The sequence below is a fragment of the Oncorhynchus kisutch genome, linkage group LG22 (genome assembly GCF_002021735.2).
Source record: "Oncorhynchus kisutch isolate 150728-3 linkage group LG22, Okis_V2, whole genome shotgun sequence".
Taxonomy (NCBI): domain Eukaryota; kingdom Metazoa; phylum Chordata; class Actinopteri; order Salmoniformes; family Salmonidae; genus Oncorhynchus; species Oncorhynchus kisutch.
The window spans coordinates 40,542,478-40,563,221 of NC_034195.2; the positions used below are offsets into that span (position 1 = coordinate 40,542,478).

General features: G+C 42.3%; 2 protein-coding genes across 3 annotated transcripts; both read right to left on the reverse strand.

The window, feature by feature from the left end:
* Window positions 1-5,820: 5,820 nt before the first annotated feature.
* LOC109867005 (probable polypeptide N-acetylgalactosaminyltransferase 8) lies at window positions 5,821-11,367 on the reverse strand. 2 transcript variants are annotated; one of them, XM_031801878.1, is made up of 11 exons: window positions 11,143-11,367; window positions 10,506-10,752; window positions 10,167-10,333; window positions 9,901-10,081; window positions 9,603-9,800; window positions 8,311-8,425; window positions 7,938-8,123; window positions 7,637-7,774; window positions 6,845-6,940; window positions 6,583-6,750; window positions 5,821-6,361 (listed from the first exon to the last, which is right to left on the reverse strand). In XM_031801878.1, exons 1-11 carry the CDS (start codon window positions 11,330-11,332, stop codon window positions 6,227-6,229), a joined length of 1,821 nt encoding a protein of 606 aa, XP_031657738.1. In that variant the 5' UTR covers window positions 11,333-11,367; the 3' UTR covers window positions 5,821-6,226. The 2 variants fall into 2 exon arrangements, with proteins under 2 accessions (XP_031657738.1, XP_031657737.1); XM_031801877.1 differs by having other exon boundaries at window positions 9,901-10,084.
* Window positions 11,368-15,193: 3,826 nt separating this feature from the next.
* LOC109867587 (NADH dehydrogenase [ubiquinone] 1 alpha subcomplex subunit 9, mitochondrial-like) lies at window positions 15,194-19,811 on the reverse strand. Its single transcript, XM_020456826.2, has 11 exons — window positions 19,695-19,811; window positions 19,160-19,330; window positions 18,327-18,424; window positions 18,093-18,184; window positions 17,661-17,802; window positions 17,451-17,553; window positions 17,031-17,101; window positions 16,884-16,960; window positions 16,425-16,520; window positions 16,103-16,169; window positions 15,194-15,938 (listed from the first exon to the last, which is right to left on the reverse strand). The coding sequence occupies exons 1-11, from the start codon at window positions 19,747-19,749 to the stop codon at window positions 15,768-15,770; spliced, it is 1,143 nt and encodes a 380-aa protein (XP_020312415.1). The 5' UTR covers window positions 19,750-19,811; the 3' UTR covers window positions 15,194-15,767.
* Between the last annotated feature and the right edge of the window lie 933 nt (window positions 19,812-20,744).

Sequence of the window (20,744 nt, forward strand, 5' to 3'; positions counted from 1 at the left end):
GGGTTATTGTAAACGGGATATTTTATTTTTATTGAACCTTTATTTAACTAGGCAAGTCAGTTAACGAACAAATTCTTATTTACAATGACGGCCTAGGAACAGTGCCTTGTTCAGGGGCAGAACGACAGATATTTACCTTGTCAGCTCAGAGATTTGATCCACCAACCTTTCAGTTACTGGCCCAATGCTCTAACCACTAGGCTACCTGCCGCCCCATTTATATGCTTCAACTAGCTTAACATCGTCCTTTTCATATAGAAATAGCTTGAGTACTTCATACCATTTTCATACCACTGTGAAAATACCTATTTACATTATCAACACTTTTTTTTAAAGATAATAATTGTCCATCTCTTAAGGGACATAGTATGGGGCGGTCTTATGTTAGCCCTTGTCCTAGTGTGTCGCACTGGTAGCATATTGGGCACCTCCTGGATCCTCAGGTCTTCTCCTTCCTCTTTCACAGCCTCTTGAAATTGTGGAGGCACAGTCGGCAGAGATAACTGCCCTGGTAGGGGATATTCCCAGTCTTCCCATGTGTCCCTCCTGTGCCCTACGCTCTCCTGAACTGTGCGTATATCTTTCTGGTTTCTTCAATACTTTTGGCTCTTTACTTCCACTTCATATGACCTTGCACTGATGTGACCTATGCATGTGCCAAGACTCCATGTGGCATCTCTGGCGTGAGGTGATAGGAGCACTCTGACAGCTTGGCCTCGTTTTATTACAGGCAGATTGTTTTGCATGCTGGTCATAGTAATGTTTTGCTTGTCCTGACGTGTACGTTTGTGTGCCTGAACATCCCCAATGAGGAGCTTGTGCGTCTAGAGCGTTTAGAGCTTGGGAGTTGTTGGCAACAGAGAGCGGGTGCGTGTAGACTTTAAGAGCTGGTAAGGACTGATGCTGAAGCCCTCTGTGGGAGTATTTCTCCATGCCAAAATGGCTTGCCACTCATCTGTGCCTTTCTGCATTGCCTTTGTGATGAGTCTGCTATTTTCACTGCTGACTCCGCCTTACCATTACTCTGACTGTGGTATGGTGAAGAGGTCACATGATGGAATTCACAGGGTTTTGCAAACAAAGTCTTGACTCCTGAACTGGGGCCCATTATCCGTAACTACACCACTGTCAGGTATACCTTATCTGCTAAACTGCTGCTTACAACCGTCGATGATGCAACTGGCTGTTGTGTCAATCACTTTCTCCACCTTCCAAAAATCTGAATAGTAGTCCACTATAATCAGAAAAGGGACATTCTTTACGGTGAACAGATCCATTCCCACTTTAGACCAAGGATGTGTTGGTTGTCATGTGGCTGCAGCGTTTCCTTTTGCTGCTTAGGTAGAGTAGCATTCCATATGCTGCACATAGCCACAAAATGTTTAATTTCTTGGGTCATGTTGGGCCAGAATACTGAGTCTCTGGCTTTCCTGAGACTGGCTTCGATCCCTGAGTGCTCTGCATCGATACGAGAAAGAATCTTTGGGAGCAGAGTTTCTGGCACTACCACCTTGCTGCCTTTGTAGACAACCTCTTCCTGCATTGTGAGTTTGTCTCTGAATGTCCAGTATTCCCTCACCAGAATGAGCATACTCTTTCCTCTGTCCGGCCAGCCTCTTAGGATAAAATACTGACGCATTTGAGAAGTCTTGTCCTCTGCTGAATGAGCTTTAATAACATCCTGTGTCTGCAGGGAGATGTTTTTATCAGTAGCATGGATCACATCTTCAACCTCAGCCTGTAGAGCATATACGGACTCATTTGTCCGGTATTGCAGGTGACTAGTTGTTGGTATTGCTGCTCTAGACAAGAAATCTGCAATGTGAAGCTCTATTCCTTTCTTGTATACTACCTGTAGTTGATAAAGCTGAAGCTTCAGCATCATCCTGTGAAATCGCTTCGGGGCAGACAGAATTGTTTTTTTGAAGATAACCTCAAGCGGCTTGTGATCAGTCTGCACCGTGATAAAGTCCCTACCAAGAAGGTATTGATCAAAACGGTCACAGGCGAACACTATGGCTAGGCACTCCTTTTCAATTTGGGCATATCCTTGCTCCGTGAGTGTCAATGTCCTTGAAGCAAATGCAATGGGCTGCCCCTTCTGGAAGAGCACTGCCCCTAGGCCTTTGTCACTTGCATCACATTGTAGGGTCACTTCTTCAGAGAGGTCATAGTACCTCAGTATTGGCTGGTTGCTTACCACTTTCTTGATTTGCTCCAATACATCATCATGTTGAGGAAGCCATGCCCATAGCACATCTTTATTGGTCAGCCGATGCAATGGCTCACATACGTCAGACAGATGAGGTAGGATTTTGGCTTAATAAGTAATTTACAAAACCAAGCAGTTGCTGCACTGCTTTTGCTTCTGTATGTGGTAGCATTTGCTATACTGCCTCCACCTTCTTGGGGTCTGGCTTCAGGTCTTCAGCTGTCAAGATGTCCCATGTATGTAATACTTGTGAGCCTGAGCTTATCCTTGTCTTTATTCAGCTTTAGATTCATCTCCCTTCTCTTTGTAAGAGCTGAGTCAGGTTGTGGTCATGGTCCTGCACTACTTCTTCCATTAAAGCACCACAGCCATATACCAGGATGTCATCAGCTATGATGCTTATTCCTGGTAGTCCCTGAAGTGCAATCATGTTGCCTTCGCTGACATTCCTCTGCAGCTGGTTTCACTCCAAAAGGTAACCTTGTCCACCGGTATCTACCATTGGGGGTCCAAAATGTGGTGAGGTAACTACTATCTTCAATTATTATTTCACTCTCCCAGGTGTGCACATGAACACAGGATTTCCAATCCAGATTGTGTTCTGAGAAAAAGCTGTCAATAATGTGAAATACATCCTCACCTGTAGTTCTCCCCATTAGCTTCTTGCAGAACAGAATGTGCTCATTAATTTCCTAAATATCTCTGTATCGCACAAACGGAATGAACTGGGCTTCCTTACAGACATCAGTCGATTCGTTCAACAACTGCAGAGAAAATGGACTGGAATTATTATAATTCTTTCACCACTCGACAATATTAACTTCATCGATCCTGCGGCACACCATATTATTTGACAATGGAACAGTCTTCCGTGCATCAGCTGCTGTCTTAGAAATCATAGTTTCTGCAAGTACAACAGAAGCATGCGCTCTGGTGCACGGAGCAAAGGATCAAGTGTACTTGGCACAAGCAGAGGATCAACCATTGAGGCAACGGGTAGATAGAGCAATGCAGATGCACCGAAACGAAACTAAAGAAGTAGGCCTATACAAATAAAATAACTAGAGATTTCACACCAGTTGCCTCAGTAAATGTTTTCCTGCCTATTATGATTTGTAATAACTTGAACATGTTTTTTGGGGTAATATTTTTCCCAAGTTTTTTTCTTCACATTTAAAAAAATCATCCCACCTAACCCCCTGGGGACTGTCGAAGTACCCCTAGGGGTACGCTTACCCCCGGTTGGGAAACACTGACCTAGAAGACTAAATGAAATAGTGCTCACCAGAATGTCTTACATGGATAGAATGCAGGGGCGCAACTTTGGTTTTAGAAGTGTGGGGGACATATATTAAACACTCCAAACAGCCTGCCTGACTGCTCGGAGGCGTCCTTCTGGTCCTAAAGCACACAGTTGCCTTGTTTTGTATCACTTTCCAGTGATAAAAATGGGGGGGACAAAAATGCCATTTTTGTGGCGGGGACATGTCCCAAGTGAAAGTTGCGCCCCTGATAGAATGAATGCATTGGTAATGTAGTTATTACCTGTAAAGTTGTCTGCTTTGTTTAGGGGCCCGGGTGAAAACGCACTCTAAAATATTGGAAAGATTGTTCCCTTGCAAAATGGTAACATTTTTCCTAATATTTATTTTCAAAACATTTTTTTTTTACTCTTCCCACCTACCCCCGACATACCCCTGGTTGGGAAATATTGAGATAGAGGACTCATCTTTGTATCTGTGCCTTTATAGAGTCTGTGACAACATGGGCAGTTATAGCATCTTCTTAATTGGCTGATTGTTCCCAACTCCTAGGAATCCCCACCCAGTTTACTTCTTTAATATGGTGGAAACCCTCAATGGCAATGCCAAAATAGAGGGCACATGGATATAACCTCTCTCTCTATGACAACAGGCACAACTCAGCTATAAAGTTATTTTTTTATATATCCAAAGTTGGCGAAATGCCACATGCATCCACTTATAGCAGTGCATTCATAAGAACATAACCATTACAAAACTTAAATTCGATCAAATAAGCCCCACGTAGGAAATTAGCAATGACATTTTTTTGTTGACCAAATTCAACACTCATTGACCTCCATACCAAAATCCCTTACTTTGTGGGCTTACAGTGCCTTGCAAAATTATTCATCCTTCTTGGCGTTTTTCCTATTTTGTTGCATTACAACCTGTACTTTAAATTGATTTGAATTTGGATTTCATGTAATGGACATACACAACATAGTCTAAATTGGTGAAGTGAAAAAAATGACTTGTTTCTAAAAAATGTAATAAAAAGTGGTGCGTGCATATGTATTCACCCCCTTTGCCATGAAACCCCTAGATAAGATCTGGTGCAACCAATTACCTTCAGAAGTCACATAATTAGTTTGATTGCACACAGGTGGACTTTATTTAAGCGTCACATGATCTCAGTATATATACATCTGTTCTGAAAGGCCCCAGAGTCTGCAACACCACTAAGCAAGTGGCACCACCAAGCAAGCGGCACCATGAAGACCAAGGAGCTCTCCAAACAGGTCAGGGACAAAGATGTGGAGAAGTACAGATCAGGGCTGGGTTATAAAAAAATATTTAAAACTTTGAACATCCCACGGAGCACCATTTAATCCATTTTTTAAAAATGGAAGGAATATGACACCACAACCAACCTGCCAAGAGAGGGCCGCCCACCAAAACTCACAGACCAGGCAAAGAGGGCATTAATCAGAGAGGCAACAAAGAGACCAAAGATAACCCTGAAGGAGCTGCAATGCTCCACAGCAGAGATTGGGGTATCTGTCCATAGGACCACTTTAAGCCGTACACTCCACAGAGCTGGGCTTTACAGTAGAGTGGCCTGAAAAAAAGATAAAAATAAGCAAACATGTTTGGTGTTTGACAAAAGTAATGTGGGAGACTCCCCAAACATATGGAAGAAGATACTCTTGTCAGATGAGACTAAAATTGAGCTTTTTGGTCATCAAGGAAAACGCTATGTCTGGCACAAACCCAACACCTCACCCCGGGAACATGTTTTTCATTGGCAGGGACTGGGAAACTGGCCAGAATTGAAGGAATGATGGATGGCGCTAAATACAGGGAAATTCTTTAGGGAAACCTGTTTCCGTCTTCCAGAGATTTGAGACTGGGACGGAGGTTCACCCTCCAGCAGGACAAGGACCCTAAGCATACTGCTAAAGCAACACTTGAGTGGTTTAAGGGGAAACATTTAAATGTATTGGAATGACCTAGTCAAAGCCCAGACCTCAATCCAAAATCTGTGGTATGACTTAAAGATTGCTGTATACCAGCGGAACCCATCCAACTTGAAGGAGTTGGAGCAGTTTTGCCTTGAAGAATGGGCAAACATCCCAGTGGCTAGATGTTCTAGAGACATACCCAAAAAGACTTGCAGCTGTAATTGCTGCAAAAGGTGGCTCTGGGGGTGAATAGTTATGCACGCTCAAGTTTTCTGTCTTTTTTTCAACAACAAAAAATTAAAAGTGGTGTTGTTGTGTACATCAAATTATACAAAGCCCCAGAAAATCCATTTGACTTCCAGGTTGTAAGGCAACAAAATAGGAAAAATGCCAAGGGGGAGAATACTTTCGTTAGCCACTGTATTTTATGAATGACAAAACATGTGCAACACTGACAAGAAAGCAATGCTAAGACCCCCGAAAATATTTTTGTGTGTATGCATTCAATATACAGTGCATGGTACATGTTAGTTTATTATGTACACATTGGTAGCTAAAAGCTGATAATCAGAACCACCATCAAGAAGATTATTTTACAATGCAATCTTTTATTCTGTCTGTTTGTGTCATGTTTTTCTGATAAATAATGCAATTGTCTATATTGGATGTTTGTTGTCAATACCCTGCATAAAATCAATTTTGTATTTTCTTTTGGCAAGATATTATTTGAAACAGTTATGATAGATAACACAAATGTCAAATCTAGAATTTCAGGAATGTGACCCCAACAACTTGTCCATGGGGGTGTTTTAGAACTCTCTTATGACATGTTGAATTCTCCAGTTTTGCCCAGTGCATTGTTGGATGACCAGCATATAGTATGAATTTTGTCCCTGGGCAATCTCAAGACACCTATTTGTGTGTGTGTTCCTGATGGCTTGACCCTGGAAAAACAAATGCACATATAAAATAACTTTGGATGAACTTTGCATGCTTGTTAAGTGAATGCTGTTATGAATAAGGCTTTGATGGAACTGTGTTTGGGTGTGGTGCATAGACCACTGTTCTAGAGCACGTTTTGGACAGGACCGAGTTAAGGAAACCCTGCTCCAGAAGATAGCTCTAAAATGTATGATCTAGACCCACAGGTCTGATTACAGGCTACCTGTTGGAAGTCCCAGTGCTTGTGTAGTCCTCTCTCCATTGCCAGTTTACAATCATGCAGCGTTGGTATATTTCCAGTGCCAGGATCCACTAGACACCGGTTGTTGTTGTACTTGTGAGACTTAATCCCACCCACGTAGATCTCCCCATCAGTATTGTAATAACATTGCTGTGGATAAGAAGCTGTCAACAGACGGGGAGAACGGATTTTTTGGCACACAATTATATAATACACAGACACATACACAGAATACAAAACATACCTGTGGTTGATAGAAATGACATCTATAAAGAAGGGGTATATTCCCAGGGACAGTGCCCTCATCAATACAATGGCTCTGCAGGAGGTCATTCTGCAGCTGGAGGTGCAAGAAGAAGGTATGTTTAGGCAAGAATATTTGGTGGTACACTAATTCCCTCTTACACTATCGTGCCCAGCCAAACCAAACTGTACCGGCTCTTGATATTTTATTTTCACATTGCCCTTTAAACCATGGTGGATGTGTAACCAGGCCTTCTCAATACAGGTAGGTTTGGCTCCATAGTTTGAAACAGTAGACAGTATGCTATGCGTTCACTAAGAAGATCTGTTTCCATGACTCTGCTGCGTTTAGACTGGCAGCTCAATACTGATTTGTAACTTTTTTTGCTAATTGTTTTTTGTTGTGGTTGACAAATCAGCTCTGAAAAAGATCTGATGTGATTGGTCAAAAGATCAATTAGTGGGAAAAATATCAGAATTGGGCTGCCTGTCTAAACGCAGCCCGGTTGTTTAGTTTTATGACTGCTTAATAAATATCCACCATCAAATTAAAACATTTGATTGTTACAACTGTTTGTCATAGTGTGTCTTTGTTTTAGTGTGCAACTATGAACATAATGAACCATGAACATAATGGAATGGAATTATATACCATTAGACCTTAAAACTCATTTGGTTAAACATTGTTTGGCATTTTACCTAGGAAATTTTAGAGTTATAAAAAGTTGTCAAAGTTATAATTCTGTACATTGTATTAATCTGGTGAGGGACTTAGTAATAATGTAACCCTTACTCCTCCATAGGCCACTAGCTCCTCCCAGGTGGCCAGTGTAGGATACACGTTATCCAGGTACCACTTGAAGGGCTTACATTCAAGCTTTTCTCTAAGCTTCTTCCTCTCTGACACATCGCCGATATCGATCCCATGATCCTAGGAGGCATACATCACAAAAATAATACTGTTAGAAAAACAACTCATCAAAATGATTTCCACAGGCTATTTATAGGAAAGAAAGATTGTCTTGTTTTTTTATGGGCAATTCCAGTCAGTGTATTCCGTTTCCATGGAATTGCCCTCATCTCAATTTCCCTACCTTCAACGGAAGATTCCAAGCAATGTTCACATTACTTTTGTAGTCATCCATCCAGATCGCAGCTACCCTCAGTGCATTCCTTCTCATGATGTAACTCAGGTCAGGTGCGTACGGTTTGTGTGCCCTCTCAATGTGTGCGATCTTAGAACAAGGCACTACCTCTATGCTTCCTCCACACAGCCACACCTGGAATAAAACAGACCAGATCACCGCAAAATGTTATTGAAGATATGAGACAAAACATACTCTGATATGTGCTCGTAAAATGACACAAATCTAATACATACCCAACTGAGGACAATTTCCTTAGCTACTTGACATCAGATATTGTAATTTGTGCAGCCATTATGCCATGGTAACCAGCTCAACCTACCCTGATCCCCAGCTCAACATTCTCTCCTCCATAGATTTTCATTCCACCATCAAGTACCCCAATCTCTCCAAGGAAAAGTCGATGTGCCACAAAAATACCCATGACAGAAGGACTCCTATAAAAAGAAGTCAGTGAGTGATTATGTGGAACCAACCATCAAGTAAAATCACTGCTACAAGAAGTAGGAGCTACAACAGACACACAATACACATCATTGAAAAAACATGCAACAATTTCAACGATTTTACTGAGTTACAGTTCATATAAGGAAATCAAGTCAATTGTTCACTGTAGCTTATTCCTGCCCATACCAAAACCTCACCGCCACCATTGGGCACTGTTCACAATGTTGACATCAGCAAACCGCTCAACCCACACGACACCATACACACTGTCTGCCATCTGCCCGGTACAGTTGAAACCGGTATTCATCCATGAAGAGCACACTTCTCCAGCTTGCCAGTGGTCATCGAAGGTGAGCATTTGCCCACTGAAATCGGTTACGATGCCGAACTGCAGTCAGGTCAAGGCCCTGGTGAGGACGACGAGCACGCAAATGAGCTTCCTTGAGACAGTTTCTGACAGTTTGTGCAGAAATGTTTTAGATTGTGCAAACCCACAGATTCATCAGCTATCTGGGTAGCTGGTCTCAGACGAATCCGCAGGTGAAGAAGCCAGATGTGGAGGTAATGGCTGGCATGGTTACATGTGGTTTGTGGTTGTGAGGCTGGTTGGATGTACTGCCAAATGATCTAAAACGATGTTGGAGGTGGCTTATGGTAGAGAAATTAACATTCAATTATCTGGCAACAGCTCTGGTGGAAATTCCTGCAGTCAGCATGCCAATTTCACGCTGCCTCAAAACTTGAGACATCTGTGGCATTGTGTTGTTTGACAAACTGCACATTTTAGAGTGGTCTTTTATTGTCCCCAGCACAAGGAGTACCCATGTAATGATCATACTGTTTAATCAGATTCTTGATATGCCACACCTGTCAGGTGGATGGAATATCTTGGCAAATGAGAAATGCTCACTAACAGGGATGTAAAGAAATATGTGTCCAAAATTTAAGAGAAATAAGCTTTTTTGTGTGTATGGAAAATTTCTGGGATCTTTTATTTCAGCTCATGAAACATGGGACCAAAACATTACACGTTGCATTTATATTTTTGTTCAGTGTACAAGGTATTCTTCTGCAATTCCTATTGACTGCTACTTATCAATACAGAACATGTGAGACAATAAGTCTCATAGTGATGGGGCTGGATGCTACATAGTGGACGTCACTTACTTCCCTGGTTGTGATTCATCATGGAGCTCGTTCCACTCTGGTCTGAAGGACTCGTACATGCACCACAGGGGCCAGTCAAAACCGTGTGCATTGGCCCAGTAATGCTCCACCTGCAGGTCATCAAAACCGACCTTGTCAAACACCGGAGTCACCACAGTGGTCCTGTCTTCTTTGATCCTGGCCAGCAGTGGCTCTGCCCTGTAAGCGTGGACAACAACAAAAGTCAATCAATCAAAGATAAGCAGACAGATGCTGCCCAAGTAATGTATGGGAAACACCATACACACATGGCACTTACCACCCCACGTTGACTTCAATGTGGGCATCCAGAATGGCCACTGTATCGGCGGTGGCGTGCTCCCACCCTGAGATGCGGGCTTGAGTCAGTCCCATCTGCTGCTTGTGTCTCACCCTTTTTATAAGGCCCGGCCTTTCCTTGTGGATGAGCTCTATGTAGGCAGCTAGCTTTTCTCCCAGGTCTTCTGTGGAGAGAAGAGATTCATAATCAAGACTATAGACAAATACTTACTCCACTAGTAATGGAATGGTGTCTGTGAGATGCACCATTGGAGCTGTGGTCGTCCACCAGAATGATTTCTCTCAGCAGGTGTTCAGGGGTTCGGTCGATGATGCTGCGGATGGCCCGTTTAATGATAGACAGGGCCTCGTCCAGGTAGATCAATACCACAGCAATACTAGGAAGGTCCTTGGGGTATTTCTTCTGCAAACATCTGAGTGTTGAGAGATTATTTAGAAGGCATACCACCACCTGTGCTTTGTGTCTTACCATTTATCAGACAGTAACAATTAAATGTCCTCCTCATTTCATCAAGTCATGACCAAGCAGTGCAGTTACGGTCATGACCATAGCAAAGTTACAGTCCTGATTACAGTTAGTTTAACCTGTTGTCTCGTGTATCTGGCAGCTCTCTGTTGAGTGGCAGTTGGTCACTCAAGAAGACGTTGTATCCATATCTCTGGAACAGGACCTCGGCCTCTCTCTGCTCCTCCTCTGAGAGGTCATCACCCCACTTTGTAAACAGGTAGGAGTTGGGATACAACATGGGCACCACCATCTTCTTTGCCTCTGTTACCACAACTTCTTCCCTTGTTGGGGGGTCTTTCTGATATTTAGATTCTATTAATTCGGCTGTGGACAAAATGCTCACAGGTATTACTGATGCCACTGAGGAAAACTATGTGACAATGTTATTGGCATGAGTGTAATCTATCAGTAGAAGACTAACAACAATACGAACCAATTCCCTTTTGTTCTTAAGTAACACTTGATTTTACAGTATTTCTGAGTCACTGGCAGATTAATTTAATGATTGACTGACAATGACTGGATTACTTTAGCTCATATTCAGAAGCATATTACCCATGCAACATAACATAAATATTGCAGAAATGCATTCCAAGAGTCACAATCCCCCCCAAAATCACTGTGCATATTGTCATGTACTTCAGTAAAGAATACTGAAATGCAAAGAATGTATGTCAAGATGGCGATTGAGAACACTTACATAGAAACACTTACATAGTTTGTTGAGGTTCTTTTCAATTCTCTCCAGTCTCGTCATCAGCACAGTCTTGGCAGTCTCTTTTTGGTGAAGCCTTTTTGTATTGGAAGTGGAACTCACTGCCTGTTTCATATAGACAATATACATGATGAGTGGAATAATGGCTCCAAACGTGATTCCCACTCCTCGCAGGACGTTGAGCTTCATTGCTACCTGTCGACAACCAGCCTGGTTATGTCCCTTTGTCATATACATTGATTCAGTAACTGTGCCCTCTAAAGACATTACAACTCCCTCCATGTAATGCCATAAAATACTTCTTATCTAATCAACAAAGAATACATGTGCCTATAAAAAAAAGAAAGCAAATCACCATTGATTTACTTAACAGTTATGGAGAGTTGACAAGGTAGATCAACTGTTAACATAAGACATAACACATTATGGTTCACCAATTACTTTGCAGACAGAGTTCAGTGTGTCAAATCGGAGGGCATGCTGTCCGGTCCTCTGGCAGTCTCTATGGGGGTGCCACAGGGTTCAATTCTCGGGCCGACTCTTTTCTCTGTGTATATCAATGATGTTGCTCTTGCTGTGGGCGATTCCCTGATCCACCTCTACGCAGACGACACCATTCTATATACTTTCGGCCCGTCTTTGGACACTGTGCTATCTAACCTCCAAACAAGCTTCAATGCCATACAACACTCCTTCCGTGGATTCCAACTGCTCTTAAACGCTAGTAAAACCAAATGCATGCTTTTCAACCGGTCGCTGCCTGCACCCGCATGCCCGACTAGCATCACCACCCTGGATGGTTCCGACCTAGAATATGTGGACGTCTATAAGTACCTAGGTGTCTGGCTAGACTGCAAACTCTCCTTCCAGACTCATATCAAACATCTCCAATCGAAAATCAAATCAAGAGTCGGCTTTCTATTCCGCAACAAAGCCTCCTTCACTCACGCCGCCAAGCTTACCCTAGTAAAACTGACTATCCTACCGATCCTCGACTTCGGCGCTGTCATCTACAAAATGGCTTCCAACACTCTACTCAGCAAACTGGATGCAGTCTGAGTTTGAGTTTATTTGAGTTTATTTTTATTTTTACAGGGACAGTGCACATTAATCAACATTTCAGTAAAAGTGCCGGTTTTAGCCAACCGGCTAATTTTCAACCGCAGTCCATGGGCAGGTTATTAAAAACAATTACAATATAGACAATAGCAACATAGAACAAGCAAGATATAGCAACATAGGACAAGCAAGACGTAGCATACAGACAGAGCAACATAGGACAAGCAAGACGTAGCATACAGACAGAGCAGCATAAAACAAAAAGCAGCAAGACAAAATTCATAAAAGCAACAAAGTGTTTCCACACCTCACAAGCTACAGACAACAGACAACATGGAGAGTGGCAACACACAGCTAGGGACCATGTTCACAAATCTGATTGACCTTTAGCCATGTCTTCAAGCATTTTGTGAAAGTGTGATATGTGGTGCAGTTATGTGTGTCTGATGGCAGTGTATTCCAGACATGGGAAGCTCTCACAGAGAATGCAGATTTACTAAAGGTGCTTTTCCTTAGGGGAACTATACAGTCACCTCTCATGGCAGACCTTGTGGATCTGCTGCCATATGTCTGGGTTTTCTGTTTAACAAAAATATTGAGTGGAGGGGGAGCCAGGCCATTGAGGATCTTGAATACAAGACATGCGTCGGTGTATTGCACAAGATTTTCCCAACTCAAGAGCTCATGCTTTCTTAGGATGTGACAATGATGATGGCTATTGGGCTTCCTATCAAGCACTTTGAGAGCCTGTTTGTAGACAGACTGAATAGGTTTTAATGTTGTACAGCAAGCTTGGGCCCAACTAGTCAAGCAGTATGTTAAGTGGGGGAGTATCATAGATTTGAAGTACAGTTTTGCTACCTCTGTAGTCAAACAATTTCGTATAAATCGGAAATTAGCTAGGTTGAATTTGGTTATTTGAATGACCTTATTCACATGCTTTTTAAAAGAGAGGTTGGAATCAAGTATGATGCCAAGGTACTTAAAATCGGATACCACCTGGAGCTTCTCCCCTGACACATAGACATCTGGCTCAGTAGCATCTGTTGCCCTCTTTGTGAAGAACATGCAAACAGTTTTTTTCACATTGAGATGCAAACACGAGTCACTGAGCCACTTTGTAACCTGGACCATTACAGTAGTGAGTTCTTGTGCAGCTTGTTGTTTGCTCTTTGCATGCACATATATCACTGTATCATATGCATACATTTGAACTTCAGACCCAGTACAGACAGAAGGCAGATCATTAATGTACAGGCTGAACAGGAGGGGCCCCAGTATTGACCCTTGGGGCACGCCCACATCATAGCTACGAGTGGGCGACAGCTCATTGCTCACTCTGACACACTGAGTTCTGCCTTCAAGGTATGATTTCATCCATCTCAAGGCATCAGGGAAAAAGTTGAACTTGGACAATTTTGTGATGAGAATCTCATGGTTAACAGTATCAAAAGCCTTCCTTAGGTCCAGAAACACAGCCCCAACAGCACCCCCTTTGTCCATCTTGGACTTCACATTTTCCAGAAGAAAGCAGTTGGCCGTTTCTGTGGAGTGTTTCGCTCTGAAGCCAAACTGCATGGAGTGTAATGTGAAGGGGCTGTTGTTGAGGTGGGCAATCAGTTGTTCTGCTACACACTTTTCAACAACCTTTGACACCACAGGTAATATACTAATGGGCCTGTAGTTACTCACGTTAGCAGGGTCGCCTGATTTAAAGATGGCCGTTATTATGGCCGACTTCCATACCCTTGGAAACACACCGAGACCAATAGATGTGTTGGTGACCTTAGTAATGGGGCCAATGAGTGACTCTTTGTAGTTTTTAAGAAAGGTAGAGTCCATCCCAAACACATCTTTGGCTTTAGAGTTCTTTAGTGAGCTAATCACCTTGTTCACCTTTGACTCAGAAACCTCCCTTATGATGAAGACAGGTTGAGTGTCATTCACTAGCACTGAGCCCAAGAAACAAGTGGAGGGGTTCTGTGTCAGTACCCTGACAGAGTCAATAAAGTAGGAATTGAAGGCTATTGCTATTTCGACTCTATCACAGTGCCATCCGTTTTGTCACTAAAGCACCTTATACCACCCACCACTGCGACTTGTATGCTCTAGTCGGCTGGCCCTCGCTACATATTCGTCGCCAGACCCACTGGCTCCAGGTCATCTACAAGTCCATGCTAGGTAAAGCTCCGCCTTATCTCAGCTCACTGGTCACGATGGCAACACCCATCCGTAGCATGCGCTCCAGCAGGTGTATCTCACTGATCATCCCTAAAGCCAACACCTCATTTGGCCGCCTTTCGTTCCAGTACTCTGCTGCCTGTGACTGGAACGAATTGCAAAAATCGCTGAAGTTGGAGACTTTTATCTCCCTTACCAACTTCAAACATCAGCTATCTGAGCAGCTAACCGATCGCTGCAGCTGTACATAGTCTATTGGTAAATAGCCCACCCTTTTTCACCTACCTCATCCCCATACTGTTTTTATTTATTTACTTTTCTGCTCTTTTGCACACCAATATCTCTACCTGTACATGACCATCTGATCATTCATCACTCCAGTGTTAATCTGCAAAATTGTAATTATTTGCCTACCTACTCATGCCTTTTGCACACATTGTATATAGACTCCCCCTTTGTTTTCTACTGTGTTATTGACTTGTTAATTGTTTACTCCATGTGTAACTCTTTGTTGTCTGCTCACACTGCTATGCTTTATCTTGGCCAGGTCGCAGTTGCAAATGAGAACTTGTTCTCAACTAGCCTACCTGGTTAAATAAAGGTGAAATAAAAAAATTATAATAATAAAATAAAAAATTATAAAGAAAAGCACAATAATTTAATACCAAGATTAACAGCCACGCTGTCTTCATCAGGTTATAATGACAAACACTGCGGGTCAAAGGACACAGAGATGTCTGTAATCATGGCCGGCTGTGGTTTGATTTCATTGTTTGATTTACAAAAATGAATAGTACATATACAAAAGCATGAATGGATAACATACATTCATAAACAATTAGGCTACATCATATAGGCCTACAAACACAAGCATGATTACACAAACATACATGTTAAGACCAGATATGTGATGTAGAACATCATTGATAATTGCTGAGGGAAAAGCGGACATAACAGTTGAAATCTTATCAGTTGGTGTGGAGGTGGAGACTTGGTGTGTAGTGGGACTGTGGGAGGGGCTCCATAAAAACAGATAGTGAGTTACTGGAGGAAAGAATAGATTGCTGAACCTTGCTGACTCAAAGTCCTAAAGCATCGCCCAGATGGTGGTTTCAAAGTACATCTCCTTAATAAATAGTGATGCACATGTTACGTTACATGGGAGTGTGTTAAGGTGACTGATTATTTAGACGTATATATTTTTTGCTACACAATGAATGCTGTTTTAATGGATCCATGGAATCATAACGACAAAATAGTTTTAGACGATCATCTGTTATTTATTTATGTACAGAGTATTTGTAAAAGAAGACAGCACAGTTGTATAGGAGGATCAGCCTGTGGCTATGGTGGTGGTGTTGGGCGGTCAGACAAGACGGGCTACTCAATAGTTGACTGTCTTGGCTGGCTTGGTATCGGCCAACTCAGCCTCCAAGAAGCGGAAGCGGCGATGGCGACGCAGGACCTCGATAGCTTTCTGCTCTATGGAGGCAGGGATAATGCCTAGGTCCTCTAAGCCAGGAAGCCCTGGATACTTCATATCTGTGGTATGGAACTGGAACAAACACATTCAGGTCATTACACAAATTTCCTTCATTCACATTTCTTCAACATGTGGCCCCAACAATATGAAAGAAAATTCAAATTTACCTTAATTTGTATAAAATGTGCTTTTTACAAAGATGCTTATAATTTGCTGTTTATGTTGCATTTTCTTACTCGATCTACTTTGTCAGGAGTTGTCCAAGGCTCGAATGGGTTCATTGCAAAGAAACGTGCAACAAGACTGAAACCAGAGATAAAGGTAAGACATGTTAATCATACCGTATCTGATAGTATTGCATTTAAACAAACCAACAGGTTCCTTGTTCCTTGCCACCTCACATCCACTGGTCAAACTTGAGGCTTTTTGTGTTCTAAACATACTAACAGCTTGGCACACCACTTCATCAGTCAGCCTATAATAGTACGTAAACAGTTAATTTTCCTCCCGAGGACCATTTAAGATACCATGCAGAACCAGAAGCCGGTGCATACTCACTGATAGAGAGGGCGTGGGAGAGGGTAGGGCACAAAGGGCCTGTGTGCCACAGCATACACGTACTCCACCAGGTCATGAAGGAGATAACGGTTTGGTCTGTGTGGCAGGAAAACAAAACTAACCAAAAGGCTGACAAACATTTTGGTTGCTACATCTCTCAATTCTGATGGTTGACGTTTCTAAATAATGTACTGCATGTGTGAACATGAAACTGCCATCACACAATCATATATTTTATTCCACACCCTGGGTGAGTACAAGATACAAACCCATGCAATAAAGCAACTAATCTAGTCGATGAACAATCGTTTTTATGATTTATACTAGGTTCACCTAGTTGTTGAAAATGAGCAGTTTCAAATGAATGGATAGAATTTTACTTCATTTCCTGAACTGACTGGAAACGCAATTGACATCCCTAAAAAACTGCCAAAAGTCAAGCCCATTTCAAGTCCTTACCCAACTAGTGCATATGTCTTGCCATTGGCATCAGGGTCCTTGATGGCGTTGATGATAGCCTTGGCCACATCTACCACCTGAAAAGAGCAGACAGAGTGAGTCTTGAGTAACAGACATGGCTGACATCATGAGATCAGACACACTCACATGAACAGGCTGCTTCACCGTCTTCTTCCCCATGGAGATGAGAGGCACAGCTTTCCCAAACCAGCGCATGTCTGTGCAACAAAGGAAAAAACAAACATTCAAACAATGACTGAACTCATCCCCTTTTAAACAATAATAGCATTGCATCAAGACCAATTGGAGCCGATACATCACCTTACAAAATCATTATTTTGGTTTGTTTTGCCAATACACTGAAAATTCAAGAGTTCAACTATGCAACAGCCCCCTCAACAGTTTACAGGCCTATACAGTCAACAGAAGCTGTGTAATTACGTCAACATATTCCCACAAATTCAGACACTGTCTACTGAAGAGTTCTGACAGATCACAATCTTATTCAACTTTTTAACCATTTTTACTCTGGGCCACACAGAAATGAACTACGCTCTGCTTATTTACTGGCAAAATGGTTGAAGAATCTGTCCTCCCTTCCAAACATCTCAGCAGGCTTCATGATGATGGCATCAGGGAATTCATCTCTCACAGCCGTCTCACCTACTGCCTACAAGGTTACATCACACACATTACATGATATTTCTGCACAATGACATGCCAGAAAGAAATATGTCCAAGAAAGAGAGTTCAACAGAGCTCTGCATTAGCCAGTACCTTATTCCTAAGGTATTTGGAGGGGCTGCGGATGTCAGCGTTGAGGTGAGATATATGGATCAGCTTTGTGATGCCTGCCTCCCGGGTGGCTATGGCAATCTGCTGAGGGATGCTCACGTAGGTGTCCTCAAAGGGATAGTTCCTTTATACAGATAGAAAGAGGAAGAACAGAACACTGAGTAAAGCCAAGTACAACAAACGTTTCACAGAAGGTCATAATATAAGTGTTCCTAATGGTGGAAGCAGGGTTGAGGTTCTTTGCTCCACTAAGAATGAATTCAAGCCTCTGGTGTAGTTAAAAGTAGGTTGATTCATATAGTGATGGAGTGATGGAGCAAGTCTTTAGGTGAATGTTCACCACCAGTGGGTTCTTATTTAGCAACCATGTACTTTTCTAAAATATGTTTGTGTATACAGTCAGTTGGGCCATACTTGGTTTCCCACTCTCGTCCCACCAGGTTGATGACCACATTGGAGTGAGCCAATGCTTTTCTGATAGAATCCTTGTTCCTGGCATCCCACTCCTGAAATATAGCAAGGTGGAGTGCACATATGAGGCTTGAGGGTAACCTGGCATGAGAAAAACCAACACTTAGCTAACAAATGAAGAGATTTGAAAGTGAAGTGATTAATGACGTCACATCTGATAAATAGTATTTTTCTCACCATAAAGATGACCTGTCCTAGATCCCCCATGGGCCTGAGATACATGAGGTCATACTGGTCACACCGGTGAGGAATCACAATCTGAGAACCCATACGACCTACAAAACCACCAGACAGGTCAACAAACACATAACTGCCCCGTAGGAAAGACAAGTATGCAGTCACTGCAGTGTAAACAAAGAGGATTGTCACAAAACCAAAGAAATGAATGCATCCCTCACGAGCACATATAAACATAAGAAATAAGTTGAAGAAGACCACAGAGCTGCCATGTTTTTATTTAACCTTTATTTAACTAGGCAAGTCAGTTAAGAACAAATTCTTATTTACAATGATGATCTACCAAAAGGCAAAATACCTCCTGCGGGTATGGGGGGGGGAGGCTGAGATAAAAAATAAATAAAAAAACATAAATATAGGACAAAACACACATCACGACAAGAGAGACAACACAACACTACATAAAGAAAAACCTAAGACAACAACATAGTGTAACAGTATAAATTTAGTCCGTCCCCTCGCCCATACCCGGACTCGAACCAGGGACCCTCTGCACACATCAACAACTGACACCCACGAAGCATCATTACCCATCGCTCCACAAAAGCCACGGCCCTTGCAGAGCAAGGGGGACCACTAGCTAGCCATTTCACATCCGTTACAATAGCAAGGCAGCAACACATGACAACAACATGGTAGTAACACTTGACAACAACATAACATGGCAACAACATGGTAGCAACACAACATGGCAACAACATGGTAGGTACACAACATGGTAAATTAAAAGGTTATCATCTGAAGGCTTCGGGACTGATGATGGTGAAACTCACCCAGGCGGTTGACAACATATCTTCCCAGGAAGCCGGTGGCTCCGAAGACTGTGGCTGCTACCCCACTGGAGGAGGAGCGCCCCCCTTTCCCTCTGGGGATGACAGCATGGTGGACCGTTCTCTGCTGGACTGTCACAGGGACGGCTGATAGCACCACAGGGGAGCAGGAACCTGCAGGGGGAGAAGTACAAGCAGAGGGGGTGGGGAATCTCTGATGGTTGTACTGTATTCAAACTGCCAACATCACAAATGATCAACCAACCAAAAACATAGGCCTTCTTAGCAAAAATGTCTGTGGCAGAAACTGATATCTTATATATGACATGGTGCTAGAAATTAGACAACTTGTCGTATTCGTAAGCAAGAACTAGCTAACCGGTTAACTTAGGTCATATCACAAAAAGGGTCACAGGGGGTAGCAATGTCGCTTAAAAACGATTCTGTGTTCAGATTAAACATTCTTTCAACTATCTCTCAACAGTGCAGTTATCGGTGCATGTCTATCATCTAAAAGTGCATGTCTTGTGTTACTCACTTGAAAATCTGGGAAGGACACTTGCAGGACGGCTAACGAGCGCAGCGGCCGCCATGTTTCTTCTGGCGCTTCTTGGTACGGCAAGTCAGAAGGGTCTAGGTTTTGCGTGAGTTAATGGATTCGTTTGTTTGAGAGGGTTAAAATTTCAACATGTTGGCAATGTAACAGTATTTTTCTATATTGTAATCACTATTCTGAAATATAACCAGCCAGCCAGGGACTAACCTAACATATCAGGCGTAAACTATATATACTGTATATATATATTGTTTCCACTTATATTCTCATTCAATAGTATAAGTCTTTAATCTTTTGTGACTAAGCTAGGTTTCCATCCCATTGGCGACAGATTTTCAATCGAATATTCTAAAATCCGTATAAAAATAATATGCTCATTTTCCCACCAGAGATGTGTTTCCATCAATTTGACGGGTTGGGGATAAAAGCTGTGAGTGATGACGTAGTCCACATACAAATTCCTTTCGCGGTAAAATTCCCATGTAACGAATAAAAAACTAAATTTTTTAAATTTTTTAAAATGTATTTCACCTTTATTTAACCAGGTAGGCTAGTTGAGAACAAGTTCTCATTTGCAACTGCGGCCTGGCCAAGATAAAGCATAGCAGTGTGAACAGACAACACAGAGTTACACATGGAGTAAACAATTAACAAGTCAATAACACAGTAGAAAAAAAGGGATTCTATATACATTGTGTGCAAAAGGCATGAGGAGGTAGGCGAATAATTAAAATTTTGCAGATTAACACTGGAGTGATAAATGATCAGCTGGTCATGTACAGGTAGAGATATTGGTGTGCAAAAGAGCAGAAAAGTAAATAAATAAAAACAGTATGGGGATGAGGTAGGTAAAAATGGGTGGGCTATTTACCGATAGACTATGTACAGCTGCAGCGATCGGTTAGCTGCTCAGATAGCAGATGTTTGAAGTTGGTGAGGGAGATAAAAGTCTCCAACTTCAGCGATTTTTGCAATTCGTTCCAGTCACAGGCAGCAGAGAACTGGAACGAAAGGCAGCCAAATTAGGTGGCA

Coding starts and splice junctions, on each gene's coding strand:
- LOC109867587 (XM_020456826.2), bottom strand. CDS start 19,749: ATGGCGGCCGCTGCGCTCGTTAGCCGTCCTGCAAGTGTCCTTCCCAGA. Junction 17,803..18,092: donor GGACGAGAGTGGGAAACCAA/GTATGGCCCAAC, acceptor ATCTGTATAAAG/GAACTATCCCTTTGAGGACA. Junction 15,939..16,102: donor CTCCTGACAAAGTAGATCGA/GTAAGAAAATGC, acceptor TGTTTGTTCCAG/TTCCATACCACAGATATGAA.
- LOC109867005 (XM_031801877.1), bottom strand. CDS start 11,332: ATGAAGCTCAACGTCCTGCGAGGAGTGGGAATCACGTTTGGAGCCATT. Junction 10,334..10,505: donor CCAGATACACGAGACAACAG/GTTAAACTAACT, acceptor CTCAACACTCAG/ATGTTTGCAGAAGAAATACC. Junction 10,085..10,166: donor GGACGACCACAGCTCCAATG/GTGCATCTCACA, acceptor TTCTCTCCACAG/AAGACCTGGGAGAAAAGCTA.